General features: G+C 36.1%; 6 protein-coding genes across 6 annotated transcripts; 2 read left to right on the top strand and 4 right to left on the bottom strand.

Annotated features, from left to right (window-relative positions):
• Window positions 1–4,528: 4,528 nt before the first annotated feature.
• LOC110737146 lies at window positions 4,529–5,914 on the bottom strand. The gene has a single exon (XM_021917522.1). It carries the CDS (start codon window positions 5,912–5,914, stop codon window positions 4,529–4,531), a length of 1,386 nt encoding a protein of 461 aa, XP_021773214.1.
• A 2,297-nt stretch (window positions 5,915–8,211) lies between these two features.
• LOC110737844 lies at window positions 8,212–9,776 on the top strand. The gene is made up of 2 exons (XM_021918191.1): window positions 8,212–8,576; window positions 8,660–9,776. Exons 1-2 carry the CDS (start codon window positions 8,475–8,477, stop codon window positions 9,302–9,304), a joined length of 747 nt encoding a protein of 248 aa, XP_021773883.1. The 5' UTR covers window positions 8,212–8,474; the 3' UTR covers window positions 9,305–9,776.
• Window positions 9,777–10,872: 1,096 nt separating this feature from the next.
• Window positions 10,873–18,257, bottom strand: LOC110739690. The gene is made up of 8 exons (XM_021920150.1): window positions 17,860–18,257; window positions 17,100–17,167; window positions 15,715–15,862; window positions 15,547–15,627; window positions 14,776–14,862; window positions 14,411–14,496; window positions 13,814–13,934; window positions 10,873–10,983 (listed from the first exon to the last, which is right to left on the bottom strand). Exons 1-8 carry the CDS (start codon window positions 18,130–18,132, stop codon window positions 10,897–10,899), a joined length of 951 nt encoding a protein of 316 aa, XP_021775842.1. The 5' UTR covers window positions 18,133–18,257; the 3' UTR covers window positions 10,873–10,896.
• LOC110739682 (berberine bridge enzyme-like 13) lies at window positions 11,055–13,796 on the bottom strand. Its single transcript, XM_021920140.1, has one exon. The coding sequence runs from the start codon at window positions 12,943–12,945 to the stop codon at window positions 11,296–11,298; it is 1,650 nt and encodes a 549-aa protein (XP_021775832.1). The 5' UTR covers window positions 12,946–13,796; the 3' UTR covers window positions 11,055–11,295.
• A 1,092-nt stretch (window positions 18,258–19,349) lies between the features above and the next one.
• On the top strand, window positions 19,350–19,769 carry LOC110737154 (agamous-like MADS-box protein AGL82). The gene has a single exon (XM_021917534.1). It carries the CDS (start codon window positions 19,350–19,352, stop codon window positions 19,767–19,769), a length of 420 nt encoding a protein of 139 aa, XP_021773226.1.
• Window positions 19,770–25,675: 5,906 nt separating this feature from the next.
• On the bottom strand, window positions 25,676–26,576 carry LOC110739707 (peptidyl-prolyl cis-trans isomerase 1). The gene has a single exon (XM_021920175.1). It carries the CDS (start codon window positions 26,495–26,497, stop codon window positions 25,982–25,984), a length of 516 nt encoding a protein of 171 aa, XP_021775867.1. The 5' UTR covers window positions 26,498–26,576; the 3' UTR covers window positions 25,676–25,981.
• Between the last annotated feature and the right edge of the window lie 906 nt (window positions 26,577–27,482).

Raw genomic sequence — 27,482 nt, forward strand, 5'->3', positions numbered from 1 at the left:
CGGCCTTCCTGATGAGCAATTTGATGACATGGTTTTTACTACCCCACCTCATGACGGTGGTTTGGAGAAGGAGGCCGAGAAATCATAGGGTCTGAAGTGCTTTTGGCTGTCTTTTGCTGACTTTACTTTTGTTCAGAAAAACAATTTGATCTTATTTCTGTAATAACTTTACATTATCTTTTTTTCTGATGTTTGATAATTTTAAACAATATTTGCTATGGACGAGAACTACTGATTTTGATTTGTAGTTCTCTTTACTGTCGGCAAGTATTTACTATATATTAACTATAATTTTTTACAAGTTCTGTTTCGCTTCTTTTTAAGCCTTTAGCACTGCTTACTGTATGGTTTTTATCACTATTCCTCATGAACCGTATTTCCCCACTTTTGCCGAGTTAACCGTGATGCCATGGTAACTCGGGTGAAATTGGTACCGTCATCAGACTGTCCAATTTTATGAGAATTTAACTAAGCCTCCCACCGTGTGAGAGCTTTTTACAATTAGCGACCTTAAATGGGCCGAGTAGCGGAAGTGGATCAGACAATCTGTTCAACTCGCCCAAGGTGCTTTAGTTATCCAACCATTCTGTTACTTGAATGAGTGTAACAGGTAGCTAGTCTGCGTACACTTACATATCGAAAGTAGACAGGTGGTTCCTTGTTGTTCCGCAAAATATTATATATATATATATATATATATATATATATATATATATATATATATATTCGATGGCCGACATCAGTGATGTACCATATTACAGTAGATAATGTTGAAATACTAAAACTTACAATTATTACAACTAAGAGTAGAAGCATTTAAACAAAGTACTTTTTAAGCACAGCCGCATTCCATACATTTTTTAATGGTCTTCCTTCGAGTGTCATAAGACGGTAAGAACCTTGTCTCAAAGTTTCGTATACTTGATATGGCCCTTCCCAATTTGCAGTGAGTTTGCCGTCAGCGTTTCCTTTACCGGTTGCCGCTGTCCTTCGCAGCACGAGATCTCCATCTTCTAACGGCCTATAGTTGACACGCTTATTGTACGCCTTACACATTTGGTCTTTGTATGCTACTGACCTGATCTCGGCCATAAGCCTTACCTCCGGTAAAAAATCTAGCCGCTGTCGTAACAGTAGGTCATTTTGTTCCTTGCAGAAGTGCTGGACTCCCCACATTTCGAGTCCAGCACTTCTGCAGGGATAACCGCCTCGGAACCGAATGCAAGGTTATAGGGTGATTCTCCAGTTGTTTCCTTTGTCGTCGTTCTGTTTGCCCATAGCACTTCAGGTACAAGGTCCGCCCACAAGCCTTTGGCGTCCTCTATTTTCTTTTTCAAAGCATTTAAAATTTGTTTGTTAGCGGCCTCAGCTTGACCGTTAGACTGAGGATGACAAACTGAAGCATAGGCAAATTTTACTTTGTATATGGCTAAAAAAATTTTAACAGGAGCGCAGTCGAACTGCGAACCATGATCAAAAACCATTGCCCTTGGCAATCCAAACCTAGTAAAGATGTTTTTCCAGATAAACTTCTTCACTTCATTTGCCGTTATTTTTGCTAACGGCTCGGCTTCTATCCACTTTGTGAAGTAGTCTATTCCTACTATCAGAAACTTACGTCCTCCTGTAGCCGAGGTGAATGGGCCGACAATATCCATTCCCCATTGTGCAAATGGAACAGGGTCGAGGATAGGTGTTAAATCATTGGGGGGTTGATTTATTGTCGAGCCATACTTCTGACACTTATCACATTTTTTGGCATAGGCCATTGCGTCTGCATTCATTGTCGGCTAGTAGTACCCCCTCTTCATTGCTTCTAACGACATTGATCGGCCGCCAGAGTGATTTCCGCAATCGCCCTCGTGTATTTCTTCTATTAACCTCTCAGATTCATATGTCGTTAGGCATCTTCGTAAAGGTAGGGAAAAACCTCTTTCGTATAACATGCCTTGAAACATAACGAACCAGACACAATCTTTTCTGACCTTGTGCGCACCGTTTATATCCGTCGGAAGTATGTTCTGTAACTTGTAAGCTAAAATGTCATCATACCATTCCCGGCTTCTTGTTACACAATTCACCTCTTTGATTATTCCTTTATCTATGCTTTTTTGATGCATGGTTTCTATCATTACCGTGCGCTCTAAGTCGTTAAGGCTTGAACTCGCCAGTTTTGCTAATGCATCTGCCTGGGTATTTTTAGCACGGGGTATTAGATTGATTTTGAAGTGATCTAGGGCCGTCACTATACTTTGTAGCTGAGCCAAGTAGGCTATCATCGTTGGTTCTCGGGCTTCATATTCGCCACTAAAATGACTGGCTACTAACTGCGAATCAGTGAATACCTCTATTTTCTTTACCCCTGCTGCTATACATAGCTGAACCCCCTACAGCGCCGCTTCATATTCGGCTTCATTATTAGAGGCCCTGAACTTGAACCTTATTGCGTATTCAAATACATCCCCAAGTGGAGACGTCATGATGATACCTGCCCCTGATCCAGTTGAGGCCGACGAACCATCAACTGATACTTTCTATGTGCCGACTGCATCTTCTTCTTCGGTGTAGGAAGTTTCAACTATGAAGTCCGATAAGGCTTGGGCCTTGATTGACACTCTAAGTTTATAAATCAGCACATATTCTGACAGCTCAACTGCCCATTTCAGCAGACGACCCGAAGTCTCCATTTTCTGAAGAGATTTCTCTAGTGGTTGATTCGTCAAAACTTCGATGGTATGTGAGAGAGAGTAAGAGAAAATAGAGAAAGTGAGAGAGAGAGCCCTCTCATGTCACTTGGTAATTTGGCAAAACTATTGTACCTGAATGTGAGATGGCCATGAAATATCTCACTAGATTTCTTTAGTGGTTGATTCGTCAAAACTTCGATGGTATGTGCATCAAAATAGGGTCGCATTTTTCTTGCCGCCATGACCACTGCATACGCAGTCTTTTCGATCAGTGGGTATCTTCGTTCTGCGGCATTCAGCACATGGCTAACAAAGTATATAGGCTTCTGTGTTTTCTGTCGTTCCACCAACAATACAGCCGCTACCGTCTTCGGGGAAGCCGAGATGTAAAGCTGTAACGTCTCTCCTGTTTCTGGTCTAGCGATCGTTGGCAGTGATCGCAGATGGTTTTTAACGGCCTCCAGCGCCTTAACTTGCTCTTTCCCCAAGACAAAAGTCTTATTTGGACGGAGGATAACAAAGAACGGTAATGCTTTATCGGTCGACTTGCTGATGAACCTCGTCAATGCTGCCATTCGACCGGTTAACTTTTGTATATCCTTAATGCACTTAGGCTGTGGGAGACTTAGGATAGCTTCAATTTTATCGGGATTTGCCTCTATTCCCCTTTCACTGACCATGAACCCTAAGAATTTTCCAGACCTGACGCCAAATACGCACTTTTCGGGGTTTAACTTCATTCGATATCGTCGTAGGGTGTCAAAGGTTTCCCTCAAGTCTGCTATATGCTCCGTAGCTAAACGGCTTTTTACGATTGAGTCATCCACGTACACTTCAACATTTCTTCCCTTTTGGTTCGCAAAAACCTTGTCCACCAATTTCTGGTAAGTTGCTCCAGCATTTCGCAACCCAAAAGGCATTTCCTTGTAACAAAAAACTCCGGCATCGGTGATGAATGTCGCTTTGTTCTGATCCGGCGGGTAGAGACTGACTTGGTGATATCCGGAAAAAGCATCCAAAAAACTCAGTAACGCATGGCCCGAGGTCGAGTCAACCAGGCGATCGATTCTCGGTAGGGGATAACAGTCCTTTGGGCAAGCTTTATTTAAATCTGTAAAATCTACACACATCCTCCACTTTCCTGACGGCTTCTTCACCATAACGACATTGGCCAACTATTCAGGGTACGTGCACGGTTTTATAAATCCTGCCGCTAGCAGCTTGTTAACTTCGGCTTGTGTTGCTTCGATTTTTTCGATAGAGAAGTTCCTTTTCTTCTGTCTTACCGGCCTAGCTCGTCTATCCACGTTTAGCTTGTGTACCATTATTTATGGGTTAATCCCGGGCATCTCGTCGGCTGAGAATGCAAAAACATCTGCATTCTCCCTTAGGAGTTCCACTAGGTGGCATTGCATCTCGGTATCCATATCAGATCCGATTTTTACTGTGCGGTTTAGCACCCCTGGTTGTAATTCTATTTCAACAGTTTCCCCTCCTGGCAATGGTCTAGGGACAGTTATGGGCCTTGTATCAAAATTTGTCATTGCCAGATCATGGGCCGGCGGGGACCGTTCCCTTTTCTGGTTACCTTGATTTCTCGGAGCCTGTCGGGCAGGCTGTTTTAATGCTGTTACATAGCATTCCCGTGCCATTGTCTGACTTCCTCTAATGCGTTCTATCTTGCCGGCATTAGAGACATATACCATCGTAGGGTGATATGTGGAGACAATGGCTTGTGTGTCATGAATTAACGGTCGGCCGACGATGGCATTGTATGCTGACGGCACATCGACAACTAAGAACTCGGTCATCACATCTCGGGCCGCTGATCCTTCTCAGACTCAGGTTTGCAAAACTATGCTACCCTCATGTCTAACGGTAGAACTGTTAAAGCCAATAACCGGATATGACACCGGTGTAAGGTATATCCGACCTATCATCATTGCATCAAATGCCCTTGCGAATAGGATATTCGCTGAGCTACCTCCATCTATAAGCACACGCTTGACGTCACACCCGCTTATCGACAATATCAGCACTAATGGGTCATCGTGAGGAAAGACTACGCCTTTGGCGTCAGCTTCAGAGAAAGACACAGAAGGAATATTATTTGGCCGAGGTCGTTCATCTATTCCTAAAGCATTTACTATGTGCTTATACTCCGACAGACTCTTCTTTGCACCATTTACCGATCCTCCGTGCACCGGTCCTCCAGTAATCACCTCAATGGTGATTTTTCGTCCAGGGGGCGCAGAGCCCTGTCGATAAACCCTACTGTTGTCTTGCCGGTAGACGTCATCTTGCGCTGATGGATTTTCCGGTTTGCGGTATCCAGGCTGTCTTACCGGTTGATATCCCTGTCGGCTTGTACTTGTTTGCGATCGGTATTGGGACAGATGTCCTTTTCTAATAAGATCCTCGATGTTCTCCTTGAGTTGGATACATTCTTCTGTGTAATGACCGACATCCTTGTGAAACATGCAGTACTTCTTCACATCTCGGCCTTTTGTTATCATTGGTGCTGGCCGACTCCAATCCTCCTTGTGCTGGTTTATAGAATAAATTGCTGCTCTGGGTGTATTCAGCTGAGTATAATTACTGTATCGTCCTAGACCTCTAGTCGGTCTATTTGTTTTTTGCTGATTTTGCCTGTTGACCCCCCCGTAGCTCTCCGACAATGATTGAGCATTGTTCCTCCGAGAGGGCTCTGCTAACGCTATTTGACTTCCTGCTCTCAGAAGTTCTTTGCTCTTTATGTAGTCATGCGCTTTGTTAAAAGCTGCGCCGAGATTGGGAAAAGATTTCCGTGCCATATACTTCTTGAAATCGATGTCAGCCAAACCATTCATCAAGGCCATGACGGCTATTTCCTGCTGTAATCGAGGTATGGTGTTGGCTTCATTATTGAAACGTCGAACGAAGTCCCTCAGTGACTCGTCCCTTTTCTGCTTGACGGACATAAGCTCTCCTGAAGTTCTCTGCCTCGCGCTATTGCTTATGTATTGACCCGTGAATAACTTGACTAGAGTATCAAAGCCATCTATGGATCCAGGTTCCAAATTAGTAAACCAGTCTGACGCTGCTCCGATCAGTGTTGTAGGAAAGACTTTGCACCATACCGCGTCAGTGTCGGTGTACAACAACATATGGCTCTCAAATGCTGCAATGTACCTTTTTGGATCACCCTTGCCGTCATACGTGCATGACGGCGTTTTAATCTTTTCCATTTGCTGGTCAAGAACCTCCTGCGTGAAGGGTGACGTCCTTGGTCGGACTATAGTGCGGATTACTCGCCTCGACGGCCCGCTGCTAGCCTCCTGCCGATATGACTCAGATTCACCCCTACTCACGGTGGCCGGTACTACTGTTTCAAAGGGTGGTGGTCGTGGGGTGCATTGCGGGTCAACTTGTCGGAACTGGTCTTCAAGGTTAATGGCTACGGGCTTTGTCTGCCTATCCCGGGGTTTCGTGGCCGCTATCTCGGCCTCTTTTCTCTTCCGTTACATTGCCTGCATAACCCTAGCCGTTATCTCCAGCTCTTCCGGGGTGAATTCTCCTAAGGGATCAGGAGTTGTAGCTTGAATCCTTTCCGGCGTCTGTGGTATGCTCATAGCGCCCTTATGCAATAGGTGGGTCTCATCCTCCACTACTATCTCGGGCATAGTAGTGTTTGGGGCGCCGCTATCATAATTTCGGTTTTCCCTTTCTGGTATCAACGTAGTTTCATTGTCTCCTTCCATGACTGCTGGAGGTCTTTTTGGACGATAGAAGTTATTACTATACCCTCCTTCTAGCGCCAATTGTTCCGGGTAAATCCTGATGTCGTTATGTTCCGGGGCCAGTAAAGGTTTACCGTCCAATTCTGTACCTGCACAGTCAACACAGATTAACTAGCCCGGGGGGTTATCCGGGAATAACCGCTCCGATGCTAAAGTTAGTGACCTGGAGAAGAGGAAATGAAGAGAGAGAAAGTGATTATGTAGAGAGAGAGAGAAAAGATTGTACCTTAATATAAGAATAAACTTGGGAATATATAGGGAAGGAACCAAGCAGGTGCCACCTTATGACGTTAGGTGGCAAACCGACTTTAAACGTAGCAGGTGCCAACGTGGCCGGGAGCAGCTCTCCACGTGGCCTAGGGGAGAGCCGTTAAGGATTATTGAGTTCAACAGAATAGGCATAGGCAAGATTTTAACTTTCGGCCTATTTACCTTTCTATCGGCATTATCCCGTACAATTATTATTTTTTTTTTGTGAAATGAATTCCTATGTTTATTATTGTATTTCATGAAAATTTATGAACTATAATAGTAATTACACTTAATTTTGTTATAATGGAATGAAAATGTCAATTATGAATTATGCGATAAATCTCAAGATTTGATCGAATTCTTCAGATAGAAACTCATATATTTGCGGTGGAGAGAGAATGAAAAAAATGGGAGATGAAAAAATTATACGCAAATTTAGTGTTTCTGCTATGATGAGATGAAAAAATTGGTGCGAAATGTTGAATTGCTGGTTAATTTATGAATTTTTGGGTTTATATGTTGAATTGCTGGTTAATTTATGAATTTTTGTACTGTACTCTGTATTTTGTTCTGTGTTATGTGATTGTGGGTCCGAGTTAAATTTGTCTGATACGAAATGTCTGAACGAGGAAAATTGTGCTTACACGTGTATTTGTGTTGTGTCTTTGAAGCAATTTTAGTGGATAGTTTGTACAGTACCTAACAAGTTTGTACTTTTAGGTGGGGTTAATAATTGGGGGTTTGTAGATTTTGTCATATCTTATTTTGCTAATTGTTTCTCCTGGTTGATAGGAGTAGACAATTAATGGGTTTTGAATCTAAACATGTCTTAACAAGTTTTGTCAAATCTTAACAAGCAATTTTAGTGGGTAGTTTGTAGGTACGAGTTTTGTCAATTCTTAACAAGTTTGTACTTTGTAGCTTTGATTAGATGATATATTGTCAAAAAAAAAAAGATTGGATGATGTAATTTGCTAGGTAAGAATATTAATATTCCAATGAAACGTGTGTTACCAATTACCAATTTTACCATCACTAACTTATGGTGTTAGACTATTACTCCGTAGCATATATTAGGTGGGCTCAATAATTGGGGGTTTGTAGATTTTGTCATATTTTATTTCGCTTATTGTTTCTCCTGGTTGATAGGAGTAGACAATTAATGGGTTTTGAATCTAAACATGTCTTGGGCTTAATTGTTTAATGCTTGGAAAACTATTTACTTTTGTTTGATAATAAAAGGTTAAATGTGTTTGGGTTGAGTTCAAGTATTTTATCAGGGATATGAGATTGGAAAATTTTCGTAGATATCATTAAGAGAATACTCGCAGTATTATTAAAGATATTAGTTAGAGAATATTTCTATAGGTTTATAATTATACTAGTGTATCTTTAAAGAAGATTTTTTTTTTCCTATCTACCTATTGATCAATGTTAAATATATTGTATGAATATCTTGTAATCAACTAGTTTCCTAACTATCAGCCTATAATTTAGCCTATGATAAGGCTTGTATGATGTATTTATACGTTGCTCCTTTTTGTGAATAAGGAAAATATTCCCATACTCTTTCATAACCTAAACTATAGGCTGATAATTAGGAGACCTATATACCTTCGCTTCCCCTAATCAAACTTTGAACTTGTGGAACTACTATTGTGTATCATAGTGGTGGTTATTGGCATATCACATATTTCATTATTTACAACCTTTGCTGATGTTTTATTAACATTATTTCTATTTCAAGAGATTTATAATGAAAATTAATCCTCAATTATTTATGCAGCAACAGCAAGCAAGAATAAGAAAAGGAAGAATAAGAAAAGGAAGAATGTCAATGCAGATGAGAAGGAATATGGTGAGATAGGATAAAGTATTAAAAAGATCTTATATTTAATAGTATGCATTTCCCAATTTTTACTCTTTGCTTTTGTTGGACAGATAAATTTGCGAATTGGAAAGAATTTCAGAAGAGACCGAGGAAAGGGCCAAGCTAAGTCTATGAAGAGACTGGCAAAGAAGATGAGAATAAAGTTCAGGGTTTTAGATTCCAAATTACCAACTACTATGGCTAAGCATTTCAGAGAATTTTCGAGGGACTTGGATCTATATGGCAAGATTGTAGTTGATGTGAAAAAGAAATCCAGAGGTTTGAAACAACATGCAAATAAGCTACAAACAAGGCTAACAGCATTGCAGAATCTTGTAGAACAAGGCTTAGCTGAGAAGATGTTATGGGATTTGGAGTGGGCTACTGACCTTGAGGCCAATCAAGCTCTAATGGTGATGGCAAATCTAAGGCTTAGTGATGAAGCATCTGCTATAGCTAATCAGCATAAACTGCTTCTGGAAGAACCAGGGCAATCTAAACTCTGCAAAGAAATCCCTCTTAATACCATGACTAAGGCTTACAAGAAAGCGAGGGATTATATTGTACGGAAGTCAGCCAAGCCTAACAAATACTTGAAGAAAACACAACCTTATATATCATACAGAAGAAGCTTGGAAAGTGGGCTGGAAGTTCTTCAACAAAATGCTTCAAATTTTGCTGCTGAAGCCAGAAAACATTTTGAAATTAAATGGTGATGGTGAAGGACCCTTCAGAGCTTGAAAGAATGAATTCTGAACAAGTCGAAACTAAGCCAAGGCTTGTAATTCCTGCACTTCCAGAGAGTAGACAGGTATTGCAAGAAGCAATCTCTAAAGGTTTTACTGTTATGCTTTTTTGACATCAGAGAAAGTCAACTTGTAGGAGAATGATGTGTTTGTTCACTTTGTTGTGCAATATAACTTGCTGGGAACTGATATTCTGTTTTGGTTTGTTTTTGGGTTTAACACTTGGGGGTAAAGACCACCTTTAATGCAACAGGATTTATTGTATGTGGTAATGCCACATCAAAGTACTACTTTATGTGATGAATAAGCTCAGTGAGATATGCGTGCCTGTTTTTCTCTAATGAAACCAAGAAAGCCGGATTGGCTGGCAAGTTATTGTCAAGAAACTTCTCATATTTGTCTTTCTTATTAAATTCTTTATATTCACACTTATGCTCTCCAAGTAATTAAAAATAACAAGCTAAATTTTGTATAAGATAGTCTTATATTATTCAATTATGGATAGTCTTGAAGAGTTACTCTTTGAAGTTAAGAGAATATATATATATATATATATATAGGGTAAATGAGAAGTTTGTTAAAATGAGAAGGATGAGAATGATTTTATATGCATATGTTTTGTACTGAATGTGCATATATTTTTCGATTTATATTTGATGTGCATAAAATTTTAACAAATTGTGCATAATTTTACATCCAAATATGCATATTGTTTACTTCTCTTATTAATTCACCTAAGCACAGGTATTTTGACAGAGAATGCACGACATTACCAATTCCAGTAGACATTCCAAATTAGGGCATGTTCACATTTACTTAATTTCAGTTCAGTTCAGTTCAGCTCCAATCAGTTCAATTCAGTTCAGTTCAGCTCTTAATTTCCCTCTCTCATAAAATATTTATTTCAGCTCAATTCATTTCAGTTCAGTTCAACTCCAATCAGTCCAGTTCAGCTCAGTTCAGTAAATGTGAACATGCCCTATTCTTTAGATTTAATTTAGTTTCTTAGTTTTCTCGTTCATTCACCTAAAAACATAATGCTTATCTTCTCTCTCATCCTCGATCTATTTCCATTACTTAGTTTTGGAACAACATTCATATGCGATCGTTGCGGGGAGCCTCAAATAATGAAAATCTATGATCTAAATGGTGAAGATGATCATATTGCTTTTACTGGAAAGAAGGATTGAAGGCAAGGAAAAAACTATCATGAAACATGTGGGAAGAAGATAGAGAAAAAACGAATATATAGTAAAAATTGGGGACGACGGCCATTCGTGATTAGATGGAAGTGTAGCGTGAATTTGTGGGAACTAAGCTCTATAATTAAGGATATTTGATCAGTAGAGAGATGGTGAGAGAGATGACGTAGAGAAGTGTGTTTTTTTGTTTCAATATCAATTGCTGGATTGCTCATAGAATGGTTGAGATTCCTTCTCATCCTTCTCGTTGGATCACAACCCTATATATATATATATATATATATATATATATATATATATATATATATATATATATATATATATATATATAACAAAGGTTTGCTATACTAGTATGACTCATCATATTGCTACCCTTGCCGTTGATTTCTTGGAATATACAACGTACATAGGATCTGACCGACCAGGGTTGGGAGATATGTCTACAACCTGCAAATAATAGTGTAGAAACATAATTAAAGACAACAAACTTGCAAACTTGTAAAGACAAAAGACAGAAATCAAGAAAATTAGAATTTTCATTCAACAAGTACTTAAAGATGGTTAAAATGCAAGCCTATTTGTCACAATTTGTCAATTCATAATACCTGAAGTTATTACACAACAATACAATGAAATAAAATTTCATTTTTATACATGATATGCATCTTACACAATATAGTGGAATGTTGACAAGTTTATGCAAGGAAAAGTTACAAAACTAGCTTAGTAGCTTAACAACATACTGATTAAACAAGTCTATTACATCTGAATATCAGATGTATGACATGTATCCCTATGGATAAATTTTTTGCTCTCCATAAGCGGCAGAGGTGGGATGCTCTGCTCATGCCTGAAGAAATTCTCAGGGTCATATTTCGTCTTAATCTTCACTAGCCTGTTGAAATTATCCTTATAGTACATGCTACCCCATGCACTTGCCTTTATAAAGTTAGCATTGCCATCTTCATTCATACCCAAGTCAAGATCCTTATAGTTCACATATGCTTCCCTAGGGAGCATTGATACATAAGGTGTCATATAGTTATATAGCTTCCTAACCCATTCCATATGCCTACTTTTACTACTTTCCCCATCTTGCCATGTTACCACATACTGGATCATACATATGGTCCCATTTCTGTGAGGAAACGGGATTTGAGACTCCGGTATCTTACTCATCATCCCACCATAAGGATTCCAGATCATTAGGGAGCCCTCATCTTCCATAAGCTGTTTCCACAAACCTTCAAGTCCACTTGCTGGGATAGGTTCCCTAACAAAGTCCGACTTTGCCTTGAAATAATTAGTGAACGTTGGCTTACCTTCAAGTAGGATTTCAGGCTTTGTGCCAGAGGGGTAGTTAGCAATATATAGAACTGATTCTATCCAGCTAATTTCAGAGGTATCTTTCTTTTGCAAGCCTAATTCGGGAAAGTCACGTTGCATAACCTTGAGCAGCTGATCAGCTTGTCCAAGAAACAAGGCCTGGAACAAACCCATCACAGTTTTGTCACCCTTTGGGGTTTTGGAGTTCTGCATTATGACTCTGATGAAGAGATTTTCATCTATCTTATCAGCAATTTGTTGCCATTTAGATAAGATCTTTGTAAAGCCCTGCTCCAAGGTTTTTGCAACAGTGAAAACTGTCACCCTTTCCGGAACTGGTACTAACTGAACCTTCCAAGCTAAGATGATCCCAAAATTCCCACCCCCACCTCCTCTAATGGCCCAAAACAAATCCTCCCCCATGGACTTACGATCGTGAATCTGACCATTGGCATCGACCATCCGAACATCAATGGCATTGTCGGCTCCAAGGCCATACTTTCTCATCATTGGACCATAGGCACCTCCTGTGATGTGGCCTCCCACACCCAAGCTGGAGCACAGCCCAGCAGGAAATCCATGGACCTTGCTCTCCACAGATATCCTGTAGTAGAGCTCACCTATGGTGGCACCAACCTGCACCCATGCACTATTCTCTTCGATCTCAACTGTTACTATTCGAAGTTTGGCCATATCAAGGATAACAAATGGCTCTTCCATCTCAGATGCATATGAACCCCCTTCGTAGTCATGGCCCCCACTACGAACTCTTAGCTGAAGACCAAGCTTTTTAGCACATATAACAGCAGCTTGGACATGGGATTCATCAGTTGGCATAATAATTAGTTCAGGCTTTTTCACAGAAGGCAGGAGATACCTTAGATTTTGAGCTGTGGATTGGAGGACAATAGAGAATGATGTGTTTGTTGGGCTATAACTTGCTGGGGGAACTGGGGCATTGGATATTCTGTTCTCGTTAAAGCATTCAAGGAAATTCTGTTGGATTGAATCTCCTGAAGCCCATGAGGCATATATTGTCAAAAATAGGAGAACTAACTGAAAATTCAAAGTGCCTGAAGGCATTGTCAACTTAGTTGTTTTTGGGTTAAACACTTGGGAAAAAGGCCACCTTTGGGATTTTCTATAATGCAAGAGGATTTATAGAATCTGGTAATGCCACACTTGACATAAAGCTTAGGTCATGCTTTTCTTTGAAGCTTTGAATGCTGTTTGTTCAGAGGTATATCTTTTGACTGATTAATTTATACTAATCCTAATTACTGGCTTTCCTTATTTATATGTGCCCCCTCTAAACTAGTTGCTCACCACAATATACCGGAGACTTTGGTTCAATTAACTGTAAAGTTGGATATTTCTGCAGAATCTGGATTAAGTGCTAACTACTTGAAGAAGAAATTATGAGCAAAGAAAGTTGGCATTATGTCACATCAGCATGATAAAATTAGAATTCTGTTTCTTTAAGGCTGATTAAGCTATAAATATGTACTTTTTCAAGTATAATATAGCTTATAGCTTCAAATTCTGACAAATGTTACTTTGAAGGTAAATTTATATCTGAAACTTGCACATTCTTGAATGCGACCTAAGCTTGCAGTCCAAGTAAGGTTTGTCCAATTAGAAACTTAACTTCTCACTTTCAGCCTTTCAGGCATTCTATGAAGCCACAAAATATACATACATGTATGTATAGATTCTATGTAATGTTTGAGATCTTTATCTTTTAAACCAAGTTAAGCACTATTAAACTATCCCATCATCTTTCCCAAAATAAAAATATTTAAAAACACACACACACACACACACACACACATTATCCCATCAAAAATAGCAGAAATTTGGGATAAAGGACCAAACAGTATGTGCATGAAAATTGAAACATACAAGAAATGACACTAGGAAGAGAAAAATATACAGTAAAATCAGAATTTACCTTTGGAGGTTCAAACCCTCCAGCATAATGGAAATACGCTCCAACAATCATAACATGATCAGCATCACTCGTCGATGTCCATATTGAGATTGCTTTTGTCCAAAAGCATCGATTAGAAAAGCTGTGTGTCACACAACTTATGATTACAGACAAGTACACAAAATAAAACTAAGGTGGGGTAGAGAGACAGCAGAAGTAAGATTTGACAGTTCAGATTTGGAAGGGAAATATAAAACTGTGGCAGAGATTTGCATTGCTCATCTTCAACAATAAAAAAAGCCAAAAAAGTCAGAATATATTGTAAATCTTTCATTGGCTCAGATACAAAATATATCTACATAATAATATCATGACAACAGAGAAAAGAGCATCATCCTTTTCTAAAATATCATGACAACAAGAAACAATTTCTTTGGCTGTAAGAAATGCTATAATCTAAATTGAAGAAGATAAAGACTATAGCTATTAAATATGTTTGAAGCTTCTTAAATGAATCTAGTGTTCCATAAGGCTGCTGTTAGCAGGTAGTTTCTCATAGCATGCACATAAACAGACAAATTCAACGTCTATAACATGAAAGGGGCATTAACATATCACCTCATTATAGCCAAACCACCAGGCTTAAGAATTCGTTGCATTTCCTTGAATACCTCAAGTGGTTTTGTCAGATAATCTACGCTTACCTGCACATTATTATTAAGAGATAACTTAAGTATAATATACATAGTGTTACGTAAGCCATAAAACTTGCATCTAGTCCACACTTTTTTAAGGATCAAAATAGGCCATTATGTTCAGTAATGATGTTTTAAATATAAGCAAACATATTATCGTCGTTCCTGAAAAGTTCAACTCACTTTCCATATAACGGTTTTACTTTTTACATACGATCTGCTAGTAGGGGTAAGGATTATGAACGTAAAGGACATGGCTCATGGCATCAAAGTGACAGATGTGCATACCACATTAGTGATAACGTCAAAAGAGTTATCTTCGAACGGAAGCTTTGGATTAACATTCAAGTCTTGCACAATATATTCTGTCAGGACCTGCAAAAAGCAACTTGTTACACTTGCTGGGGATCAAACTAATATTCATCTTGAAGAAAACCAGAGGATCAGAGAAAGCATGATTATCAGAATTTGTCTTAGAGATTTTTCAGTAAATAAATTGAAATTTGATTGAAATAATGATAATTCCTTTCAAAAGCAGATAATACAAATTCGATTTGTTTCTCTTTGCTTCCCAACCCCTTGTCAATCTAACTTTGTAATTTGCAACAACTTATTGGACCTCGGTATGTAACTCTGTATCATGATTATCAACCTTTGAAGATTGAAAGGCCTTTGTAGGATACAAAGTCAAAATTGGTACTTAGCAGGAGACAATAGAGTTAGAACTAGGATAATAAAAAAGAAAAGACATAACAGGACTAGAGCAAAAAGAGAAGACCTAATTTACTTTCAAGTTTCAACATCCTAAAATGCATCCTAACCCGACCTTGTGATATAACTTAATTCAGCAATAACTCCAACTTTATTTTAATCTTAACTTTTTGGGAAAAAAAAGAAAAAAAAAAAAAGGAAACAAATTAGCAATTAAGCTTCCCAAAATCCTAACATTGCCTAAGATAAAAGTACAGGGTACCCTTTTATTTTTCTGAAGAATGTTTGATATAAATCAAAAGAGAAATACAGTTGCTACACATTAGAAAAGTAGGAAACAGATCTTACTGGATTCCGCTTGAGCTCTTCTTCATTCAAGCCCATTCCCACCATCCTCTCTTGCTTGTACCCTTTTGGAAAATGGCTAACCTAGAGAAAATTGAAATGCATGAAAATACATATATGCTCATTAAATATTTGTTGAGGTAACAAAATGATTTGAATTGGATTACTCACCCAGCTACTACACATATCCAGCATGCTGACCCCTGGAGTATTACTGGGAGGGAAAACCTCTGAGTAATATTTAGTGAGTGCAGCAATAGCATAATCATCGATGTGAGTTACAAAACGTGGTGTATCATAGAACAATGTATCATTTGACCTGCAAAATACATGTACTGTAATCCAATGAGGAAGCAAAATTTGGTAAGAAAAATTACGAGACCATAGGTTCTAGAGGCTCATGAAATACTACACAGCTGGTGCAAAAATCATCAAAGTCACATTTAGGTTTACACACAATCTCAAGCTTGATGCCACTAGTTAATACAGGTTATACAGCAGCAGATTTACACATGGAATTCTAATGCTGGTAGGATTATAGGGTCTAATGGCAAGTGGTGGTTATTCATCGAAAACATGAAACATATGGCCAGACATAACACTATGGAATCATGTATCCTTTACAAATCAGAATATGATAATGTGAGAGATAACATAACAAACACAAGTAATTATATTAATTGCATCAAAACAAATGTGTCTAAATTCTACTCGTGAATGGAAAAAAAAAAAATACAGAGGAAGAAGTCGTATAACGTAATCTAGATTTCTGTTAAAACAAAAGAGCTATAACATTTGTCATGAGTAGAAAAGATGAGTTCAAGAAAGGTTGGTGTTGCTGCAATATCAAATTGCTGCATTAATCACAACACCACATTCAGGTTCATAAGTAGTCAGATAAAACCTCTATCGCTTTCTTATCAACATTTTCAATGATAAAAATAAAACTTAATAACTCCATTGTACATGCAGCATGCTCACTACATTAAAACACCTAGATAACAAGCTCCATCGGTACAACCGTATAAATATATTATGCCAAAACTCACTTCTCCGCATCGAAAATATAAAAGTCATATTTAGATGCAAAAAACTATGTATCAATGTGAATATATCAATTCTGCAGATTATAACACCGTTATTATGTCCATCTATGTGACAAGTTTATAACCTAAGTTACCATGCATCTAGAGTATGAGAAAGTTGCTGGAGATTGCATCAAGTCAATAAAGCACTTATTTCAGGGGTTTAGATATCAAACACACAATGTCCCAAACTCTTAGCGTCAAGTATTTGACATGATATACAGAAGAGACCCAAAAAAAAAAAAAGGTCGGACAATTTCTATCATCTTCCATCACCAAAGCTAAGCAGTCGTGGAGATCTAATCACAAACCGTTAAATATAACTTTTCTCACATCACTCTATATAGAACTCCGTCAATGTTAAGGAGTACATAATTACTAGAAGAATTAAATAAAGTAACTAATAAATACGACTATACGAGTACAATTTCAGATAACTACTTGAAGCAGAGAAATTCTGTAAAACCTTACTCATCATAGCGTTGGAAATCTTCCTCCTTAAATGGAAACTGCTCCGGCCATTCAACATTGTTCAAAACCTGCATGATTTAAATAGAACAAATTCACTAAACCAACAAACAAGAGTTCCTTATAACATGTTTCTGCCCAAAAATTTAATCTGGACATCACCATTATTCATAAGCTTAAATATACAAGGCATTAGGCTCTTCGACATCAAAAACGTTCTAAAATAATGTTAATTGATAAAACGACATTGTCTGGAGTAATCATGTTAATTGCCTAATAAGTTGGTAGCATTAACAAATTTCCACAAAGGACCATATATAACAAGGTTTAGAGAGGTTAAGCCAGACTTTTTCTGACTTCTCCCATATCATTTTACAAAGAAGGGATTAGAATTCTGCTAACTCCAATATATGTGATCCAACAATTACAATAACACTACACTATTGCACAATAATGCTAAATAATCATCAACACTATACACGAGTGGATGTCAACTAACTTAATTCGTTAAATCTTAGAAATGAAATGATTGAAATCGAATCCGGTCTATATCACTAGCTAATTACCCATTCAAGGTCCCTTTACACCATAATCAAAATCAACACAGAACAATAAATAACATTATAAAAAAAAAAAAAAAAAAAAAAAAGCCAAATTATGAATTAGGTCGAATATTAGCATGAATTATCAAAATTAGCATAAACCCATGAACATAAATGACATAAATACTAAAACCCAGAAGCAGAATTACAGAAATTTGTACCTCCTCAACAGCACTCTTCTCCCTAGCAGAAGCCAAGAAAGAATTCCCCTTTTGAAGGCCAAACATGCTCATAAATTGAGACCAAGATGAACAAACAACCCCAAATCCCAGAATTAAGCGACGATTTGTTCTGTTCTTGTTGTTGCTCTTCAAAAGTCCAGCATTCAATTTGGAGGGGAAAATTCTGGAATTGGAGAGAGAAAATGTGGGTACTAAATTAGATACTGATGAAATTGAAGGACCCGCGCAAATTGGTTTTAGACGGTTAGCCATTTAGATGGGATTTGAGGTGAACGTTTGGCTTCTGAAGATTGATTGAATTATCATATTTATGTTTCTGACCTTTTTTAAAAAATATTTGTTGGTTCATATTTGTGACTTTAAATAGGACACGATTATGATTATGGTTTATGGGTGAGATTTATTACTAGTACATATTTACATGTTGATGTATTTTTTTTTAACTCTCCAAAGTTTAAAGTGATGAGTTACACCCTTGTGCAGTCTTGTGCCCTTGTAGATGGTGCCTACTAGCTAGTGCACTACTCGAGCCAATAGCTCAATGCGACAAAAACGAGCAATGAACTACGGTTTGATTGTGGTTCTGCCCAAGTAGGTATGTTGTGGGACAAAACTTAGTTAGGCTACGTTATTGTGGGAGAGGGCGATTGAAGTTAGAAATGATGGAAATATTTATGAAACTTTGGAGTTATTTTTTCATTTTCAAGCATCCATCTATAGGTCAAATTGGATGTAATTATTGAACTGATTGTTGACATCAGATCTTGTATAGGTTAAGGTGTTGTTTGGTTGACAAATAAAAACATGGAAATTTAAAATTCTTAGGAATTGAAATTGTTTGGAGTTGTTTGGTTGACATATTCATGGAAAGTACTCCGTTTTCATTTATTTACAACACCCTTTTTACAACTAACCATAATATAAGAAAATCAAATAACCATAAAGTTTCAAAAACCCGTCCATCCTTGCAATTCTACACCATCAAATTTTATTCACATTCATTGTCAAAATAAAATTTAAAATAAGACGTATTTCATTCACTTTTTCAATCATTTTATTTATAAACTCCAATATCTAAATTATTTTTCATTGCAATGAGTACTCTGTATATCGATCATGTGCATAAGCACAGGTCTATTTTACTCTGTAGTATAGTATGAAGTAACTATTAATTAATTGTCGAAAATACACAATGATTAAAAAATAACTATGTACGAAGTAGTATTTATAATCCATTTTAAGAAAAACAATCACTAACTTCCTCTTAGTAATAACAAATAATATCAAACAACATAACCTAGTGATATTAGTTCATTAATCACGTATGTATCAAACTGTAAAATATTTTAGGCTCTCCTTGGGTAATAAGCATAACCAAGAACATACTTAACATAGTCGGTCAAATCAAAATACTCATTTGTTTTCTATAAAATTAAATGTTAGAGTTTCAGACAAGTAATTATCTAAACATGGGTCGTCAAAGAAAATCAAAGATAAAAAAAGTGTTCAAGCAAAGGAAAGATGGGATCTTGAAGAAGGCATTCGAGCTTTCAACCCTATGTGAAGTCGATGTTGGTGTAATTATTTTTGGCCCGGAAGATGCCTCGCCTTCGATTTGGCCTAAGGAACCCGAAGTGTTGCACAACATTGTTACAAGGTACCAAAAGACAAGTAACGAGGAACGTCGAAAAAGGGCTACTAATATGTACACGTCGCGTTTTCGTAACATTGGTAGTAATGGTAACGATAAAAAAGAAGATAATTTGGTCACGGCTGAAGTTCCTATGTACAATATTGACAATTTCTCGGCAAAAGAATTAATGGGTTTGTATTCTTCAATTGAAGAAAAGATTGAAGCTGTTAATGCTAGTCTGCTAGAATTAGTATGATGAAAAACAATAACGGTCAAATTTTACCTACTAATTATAGTATGTTTGAAGAGGTGCAATCTTATGGTGAGGGTTTAGGGTTAGACCAAAATATGATGATGATGAATCAATTATTAGTTATGTCTAATTACTATCAATGTGGGTATCCTGTTAATGATGATCAGGGTAAGTATCTTGAAGATCAGAGGCTTAAATTAGAGTTGGTGATGATGTACGATGGGCGATTATCGCGATATTGATGTGGGTGATTGCACTGGATTAATGCTTGGAGATGATTCTGATGGAGTAATGTTGAGTGATGATGCAAGTTCTTTGGAATGGAGTTTTGAGGATCTTCTTAATCAGATACCAGAACAAGTTTAATATGGTGGTGATCACAGTCAATTTCAAGGTCAAGGTCAAGGTCAAGTACCCTTTGATATAGATTTTGATTTTGATTTTGATGATATTAATTTTGATTTAATTGATTGCTGATTTATTCTTGAATCGTTAGTTTAAAGGGCTTAATTTCTCGAGTTAGATAATTAGTAGTAGAAGATGTTTGGGTCCAATTAAGTCAATTGGGTCTAGTCATTAAATGATCCAATATTCCAAGGTCAAGGCCCAATCCTCCATCTAAGCCAAGTCAGCATAAGTCAAGTGGACCAAATTGTTATGGTCAGCCCATGGCTGTTTGCGGCCCAACAATCCTCTTCCCTTTGTCATGCTAAGGTATAAAAGCCGAGTCATTTATCATGGATACACATTAAAAGCCTCAAGCATTAAATCTTTTGCATAGCTTTATCTCTCAAAACACTGTTTGACTTCGGCATCGGAGGGGTCTTCCTCGGATCCACCCCCGAGACCAGTTTACGTGTGTTTGTTGTGCAGGAAACCTTCGGCCCAGCATCATTTGGACCGGATTAGTCTTCATCCTCTTCATTGGACCTTCGGCAAGGTCCCATTGTTTTCACCCGAAACAGTAGCTATTTGATCCGTATATGTAACTTGGTGGTGATTGGGAGATGATGCGTTTTATTATTAGGTTTGGTATTTAGTGTTGATTAATTTTTGTGGCATCATCCCAATTTTGTAAACGTCATTCTATCTTGTAATGAGTAAGTAGACTTGACATTGTCTTTGAGGTATTTTCTTTTGTAGTCCCTTGTTAATCAAGAATATGATTCTTAAGTATGTAAGAGAAGATGTTATGAAATTGTTTGTGTTTTATTCTTTAAACTTCAAATCTCCAATGGTAGTTTCTCAAAGATGACATCAAAATTACAAAAATTCATTATGTCATTTATTTTGTAATTTTCTTTCCGGCAAATTTTCGTTAAAGTGATTAGGTGTACGTCGGTGTTGTTGCGCCTCATTTTGCTTGTTGATATCTGCAGGCAGAAAAAAAATACACAAAAAAAAAAAAAAAAAAAAAAAAAAAAAACTTAGTTCAATGTGCATGTGTTCCAATCATATTAGATAATATTACCATAAATAAGAAACAAATTTTATGACTTGTTGATTAAAATATTATAGGAAGTAATTAAAATCCAGCTGTGAATTGAGAATGTTTTTCCAAATGTGCAAAGGATGGAATTTAGTTTCCTAAAGTTAAATATTGGTTAGATATCTTAAAGATTCTTTTCATATTTAATTTGATATCTAAAGATTTTTTTTTTCTTATTTACGAAGTACGAAGTATAAGATATGAAAGGTTTATATATAATTTGTTGCAATAATTACACAATTTTTATTATTATTATTATTTTTTTTTTTTTTTTTTTTTTGGGTGTGTGTCCCGTTTACATAAAATGATAAGTAAAATCTTAAATGAAGAGACTTATAGAAGTGGCTTTGTCAAATTATCATAGGAAGTAATTTTTATTTATTTGCTTGGGTTCTAAGTACCTCATTAACATAGAATAGCTTAAGGGCTTGTTCACATTTACTTAAATTCAATTCAGTTAAGTTTCAATCAGTTCAATTCAGTTCAGCTTTTAATTTCCCTCTCTCATAAAATATTCATTTCAGCACAGTTCAGTTAAGTTCAGCTCCAATCAGTTTAGATCAGCTCCAATTAGTTCAGTTCAGTTCAGTAAATGTGAACAGGCCCTAAAAGTTAAAACCAACTCTATAAGTCCATAGTAGAGTAGAAAACTATAGTCATTAAGTCAATGCCTCAATTTCAGCATAAATGGGGAATGCTTTACAATATTTCTAATTTTCTATGCATATGTCATTGCCCAAATAATCAAGCCCAAAACATTAAATAATACACTTCTTGGTACACTCCTAGGTTAGCTATGTCACTGTTAACTGTAAGGTGTTTCAATTATTAGATATAATAATTTTCTATACGATTTTGTTCACACAATTTATGTAATATTTTGTAGTTTGCTTTAATAATAAATTATAGTTTGAGACAAAGTGAATGATTGTATTGATTACTTTATAATTTTCGTCCTTAGAAATTAAATATAGTCTACTTTGTAATGCGAAGTACAGAGTAATATCAAACAACATTTTATAATAGGAAATATTATCAAAAATAACCTTATAATTTTATTTTTTTGTTACTTCAGTCTGATTACAAAATTTATTTGTCAAAGATAACCTCCTACTTTCCGGCGTTGACTTTCTGATTTCTGACATTGACTTTAGTGTACTTGTCATGTCCCCCCCCCTTTTTTTTTTCTTCTTCTTGTTGTGATCCTTACTCTTGCTAAATGCACCTGTTTCCCCTCCAAATTCCTACTTAAAAAGTCATGTACTCTCATTTCCTCAATTTCATCCTTTGTCTTCAACAAAATGTCGAGGATTAATAAAACTAATTGCTTCTACAATTTAAAGTCTTCAACCATGTAATTCCTCAATTTTGAAGACTAACACTAGTTTTTGTCTCCAAATTGAGGGAATTAGAGAACAAAAGTTTTATGTGAGTGATTTGGAGGGAAGAGGAGTACATTTAGGAAAATAAGAAGTCATCAATGCCGAAAATTAAAAGGTCAACGCCGGAAATTAGGTTTAGGTTGTCTTTGACGAAAAATAAAAAATTGTAATGAGGTATGAAGTAACAAATAAATAAATAAATAAAATTAAAAAAAATTATATGGTTGTTTCTAATAAAGTGATTGCTTTTAAAAGGTTGTTTTTACATTTTTTTGTTTATAATATTGGATCAAGCTAACCAATGGAGAAAATGTTCGTTTTTGACTTTAAATCAAGCTAAATCCACTTTAGCATCTTATATGTCGAAGAAAAACACTTCTTTTTTTGTTAGCAGTGTTTAGTACTCTCTCCTAGATGCCAATTATGAATTACTCCGTATAAGGATTTCATTTTTCTTTTTAGGAAAATAATCAATATGTAAGTGGCCATTTTGCTACCAGTGCTTTATTTATTTATTTATTTATTTATTTATTTTCATTTTCATTTTTTTTTTTTACAAAAGGGAAAGGAATAAAGCTTTTTTTAAAAATCTTTTTGACTAAAAGTTTCCACCAATAGATATGCCAAATGCTAAAGCTGTGGTTGTCAATTTTTATTTGGCACTAATATCCGTGTTTCATGAATCAAGTATCAACATCTCTTAAAAGAACGAGTTCCTCATTTTGCCCTTTTTTTTTTAAATACCTCAATCTTATCTATAGTATACATAGTTTTCACTTCACTAGACAAGTTGTTTAAATTAGATAAACTTTAAGGGAAATGACTAAGATTAGATATGGAGGAAGAAGTGAGGGATTGAGCTTGGATGATCTACTGAATTTTCCACGTACTAGTTGTAAATTGATGCAATAGTTAATGTCATAATATCTTTTACTCCATCCGTTTTTAAATACTTGCTTCATTTTACTTTTTTGATCGTTTTTATATACTTGTTCCATTTACTTATTTAGAAAGTTTTACAATATTTAACTCATTTCTCTTACCTAGTGAACCCAACAAATATCATATTTTATTAATTTCATTTTCTCTCTCTTCCAATTTTTTTTACTATTTTTGCTTTTTACAATTCTTTATTCTTCCACCAATCCCACTAGCTCCATATTTTATAACTTTCTCCAACTTCTCCTAAAACTCCGCACATAGAGAAATTGAGCAAGTATTTAAAAACGGAGGGAGTAATATCAATGTCACTTTAAAAACAACACTAACCTAATCCAAAATACTAATGTAATCTAACATGTACTCCCTTCGTTTTTAACTATGCGCGGAGTTTTAAGAGAAATTAGAGGAAGTAATAAAATATGGAGGTAGTGGGGTTGGTGGAAGAATAAAAAATTATAAAAATAAAAAGTAGTGAAGAGAACTGGAGGAGAGAGAACATATGTTGGAACCACTGGGTGAGATAAATTGATTAAATATTGTAAAAACTTTTCAAATAAGGAAATGGAGCAAGTATTTAAAAACGGCCGCAAATGGAAAGTGGAGCAAATATTTAAAAACGGAGGGAGTATTTCACAAACATTTAAAAAAATCGGGTGTACAATAATTATTGTACATCCATTATAAAAGATAGCCTAAAGTGATAAAAAATTACCTCTAAAATGAATAAAAGTTACCCCAATAGGCATAAAAATAACTCAATACAAATTAAAATTATCTACGCTTTATTAGTAAAGAATCACATTTTAAATGACTAAAAATCAATTATTAGTGATTGAATGTAATTAAATTACCTTTATAAAACTTTTCTTGTTGTCTATTTATATAAATATTGTATTATGTTTAAAATTACCCCAAAAATGACAAAAAGTTACCTTAAAACTAGCTAAAAGTTATATTTTATACTGCTCGATGTATGCTAATATTAGTATAAACCAGATGTATACAAAAGTTTTTCCACGTATTTAAGAATTTAACCCATACCTTCATAAATATGAAAATTGCTACCACGATTTATATATCAATCTAGTGTAGAGTTTATCAAGCGAAAAAGCAAAAAGATTGCAAAATGTATACAATATCCAACAATTTTCATTTTACTTCAATAAGTACAGTTTAATAAAATTCAGTTTTCTTAAACAAAAATTATAATAAAAAATCAGTAAAAATAATTTCAGTTTAGTAAAAATAATTTCAGTTTAGTAAAAATAATTTTAGTTCAGCAAAATTAAAGGTAAAGAGAACGGGGCCTAAGTATACAATTTTCAATTTATCATCAATGAAATTGTATTAAAGGTAACCATTTCAACCGCTCAACATCCTCTTTCGTGTAAAAAGTGATTTAATGGTCAAACAAATTTCAATTCTTCATAAATTTACTTGCATCATTCGTAATTAGTAAATTCTCAATAACCTCCTTGAGCAATTTATACATCAATTGTAATTAGTACTCCGTAGTAAATTCTTAATAACCTCTTGAGCAGTTGGACTACCAACTACATTTACCATCATTATACAAAACCTCAAAATACATTGGTTAGTGTTATACTCTTATACTCTTTGGACTATTCAAGTGATGTAAACAGCCCAACTACCAAGCCCAAGAAATAGATCATTCCAGAAACAGCCAAATAGTACCGCGTTTCACAGATATTATATTTTATTCATTTTAAATAATACGTGTCGAATCATAAGACAGTCACGTGACCCACCCATAAAAATCCTCATCCAAATTTCCTACACCACACCCCCTCTGCTACTCTTTCATTACTGGTCATATTTTCCGTACTTTCTCTCTCCTCCCATTTTTTGTCTTCTTCCTCCATTTCCAACCGTTAGATCCTCTTTCACTCCCTTGATTTTTTTTATGCCACCATTTTTCTTATTTTTGCATTTTCATTAAGGATTGATCAATGGATCACATTTTAAAACCCAATAATAGACGAAATTTGATCACAACTCGAACACGAATAAAATAGACGAGAATTGATCACAAGTTATTACAGGGTAAGAAATAATGATATGAAAAAAAGTGAAAGTAGAGAAATGAAGATTAAACTAGATAATTTTCATTATTAACCCAAATGCCCTAAGAAGAGAAACATGATCATCATCAAACAACACCATAACACAAACGAAAAACACAGAATAAAAAAAACTGAATAAAAATCACAATATCTCTCCTCTTCTCTCAAACTTTCCTTCTCCTAAAACCCTAAAAAAAACAACCCATATTATTTCACTAACAGATTAGACAGATAGATAGACGAAGATCAGATCTAACATCTAAGATCAGACCAAACGATAGTTAAAGGTGAAGATGATGATGATACGATCAAATCTCCTCAAAGTTGACCACAATCAGCAATAACAACAGGCTTAGCACACTTTCCACTTCCAGATCCAACCTTCTCGATGGTTCTAACAACATCCATACCTTCAATCACCTTACCGAACACACAGTGCTTGCCATCGAGCCACTCGGTCTTCTCAGTGCAGATGAAGAACTGTGACCCGTTGGTGTTGGGACCAGCGTTAGCCATGGAAAGGATTCCGGGACCAGTGTGCTTCAACTTGAAGTTTTCATCGGCGAATTTCTCACCGTAGATTGACTCACCTCCGGTGCCATTTCCGGCGGTGAAATCACCACCTTGACACATGAATTTTGGGATCACACGGTGGAATCCGGAGCCCTTGTAGTGGAGTGGCTTGCCTTTACGGCCGACGCCCTTCTCGCCGGTGCAAAGAGCACGGAAATTCTCGGCGGTTTGGGGAACGACGTCGGCGAAAAGCTCCATCACGATTCTTCCGACGGGTTCGCCGCCAACTGTCATGTCGAAGAAGACCTTTGGGTTCGACATTTTCTAGGGTTTTGAGAAATCGATTAATTTGGGGTTTTGATGATTTTTTTGATTGACTTAGGGTTTGTTGTGGTGGAAGATGGTGGGGTGGAGGGGAGAGAAGGGGGTTTATATAGAGGGGTTTTAGCAGGGCAAGTTAGGGATTTTGATCGTGGGTTGATCTAAGCCGTTGAAAATGGACACGTGGTTGGAATTATGGAGCGTTGATTAACTAGAGTTAAGTTAGAATGAACCAGGGTTAGGATAAATTGAAGGATATCCGGTAAACAGTGCTTTAGTGGAAGGGGGGGTATGTGTGAGTCCTGTGAGATCCGGTTTTCCGCTTCTATTTCTGGTTTTACTTATTTTCATTTTCAATTTTATTTTTATTTTTAGATTTATAAATGGACTATTAATGCTGTAACGGATACATTTCCCAGTCTTCTCATTTCTCAAACCCAAAATATTTTAATTTTAAATTTTTTATTCAAAATAATGAGAAAAAATAAATTTGATTATTATTTTTTTTTTGGAGGAAGAAAGGCCATTGTTATACATTGTACGAACTAATACAAAGTACTCCATAATACTTCATCCCTAAAAAAAATTCATGTGCTAGAATTTCAGATGACTGAGGTGAATTACACTTCGTAAATAATTGGACTTGGTTTATTTTCGCTTTTAACCTTCCATGTTCCATCCAAAACCAATAATAATGTTGATTTTCATTTTAATTCCAATGCATCGAGGATAAATCATTATCATGTTTTTCCTTTCAATAATAGTCTCATGTATTGCTGCCTTGAACATGTTAAGATGTCTACACTAATTGATAGTATATCACAAATGTTGTCGTACTATCATGGACATAGACCTACATTTGCACATTATAATAATAAGCCTCACGTTTAAGCTGAATTTTCCATGTTAAAATACAAATCTTAGGTGATTCTAACATAATGGAAAAGGGTGTTGAAATTGGAAAAGAATTATATTGAGGTTAACC

This window comes from Chenopodium quinoa, unplaced genomic scaffold (assembly GCF_001683475.1).
Source record: "Chenopodium quinoa cultivar QQ74 unplaced genomic scaffold, ASM168347v1, whole genome shotgun sequence".
NCBI classification, from domain to species: Eukaryota; Viridiplantae; Streptophyta; class Magnoliopsida; order Caryophyllales; family Amaranthaceae; genus Chenopodium; species Chenopodium quinoa.

Excerpts from the sequence above, each read along its gene's own strand:
- LOC110737146 (XM_021917522.1), bottom strand. The coding sequence starts at position 5,914 with ATGGAAAAGATTAAAACGCCGTCATGCACGTATGACGGCAAGGGTGAT.
- LOC110737844 (XM_021918191.1), top strand. The coding sequence starts at position 8,475 with ATGAAAATTAATCCTCAATTATTTATGCAGCAACAGCAAGCAAGAATA. Across the intron at positions 8,577-8,659 it reads TGCAGATGAGAAGGAATATG|ATAAATTTGCGAATTGGAAA; the intron begins GTGAGATAGGAT and ends TTTGTTGGACAG.
- LOC110739682 (XM_021920140.1), bottom strand. The coding sequence starts at position 12,945 with ATGCCTTCAGGCACTTTGAATTTTCAGTTAGTTCTCCTATTTTTGACA.
- LOC110739690 (XM_021920150.1), bottom strand. The coding sequence starts at position 18,132 with ATGGCTAACCGTCTAAAACCAATTTGCGCGGGTCCTTCAATTTCATCA. Across the intron at positions 14,863-15,546 it reads AAGAGCTCAAGCGGAATCCA|GTCCTGACAGAATATATTGT; the intron begins GTAAGATCTGTT and ends TGCTTTTTGCAG. Across the intron at positions 10,984-13,813 it reads GAGGGTTTGAACCTCCAAAG|GTTGTAGACATATCTCCCAA; the intron begins GTAAATTCTGAT and ends TATTATTTGCAG.
- LOC110737154 (XM_021917534.1), top strand. The coding sequence starts at position 19,350 with ATGGGTCGTCAAAGAAAATCAAAGATAAAAAAAGTGTTCAAGCAAAGG.
- LOC110739707 (XM_021920175.1), bottom strand. The coding sequence starts at position 26,497 with ATGTCGAACCCAAAGGTCTTCTTCGACATGACAGTTGGCGGCGAACCC.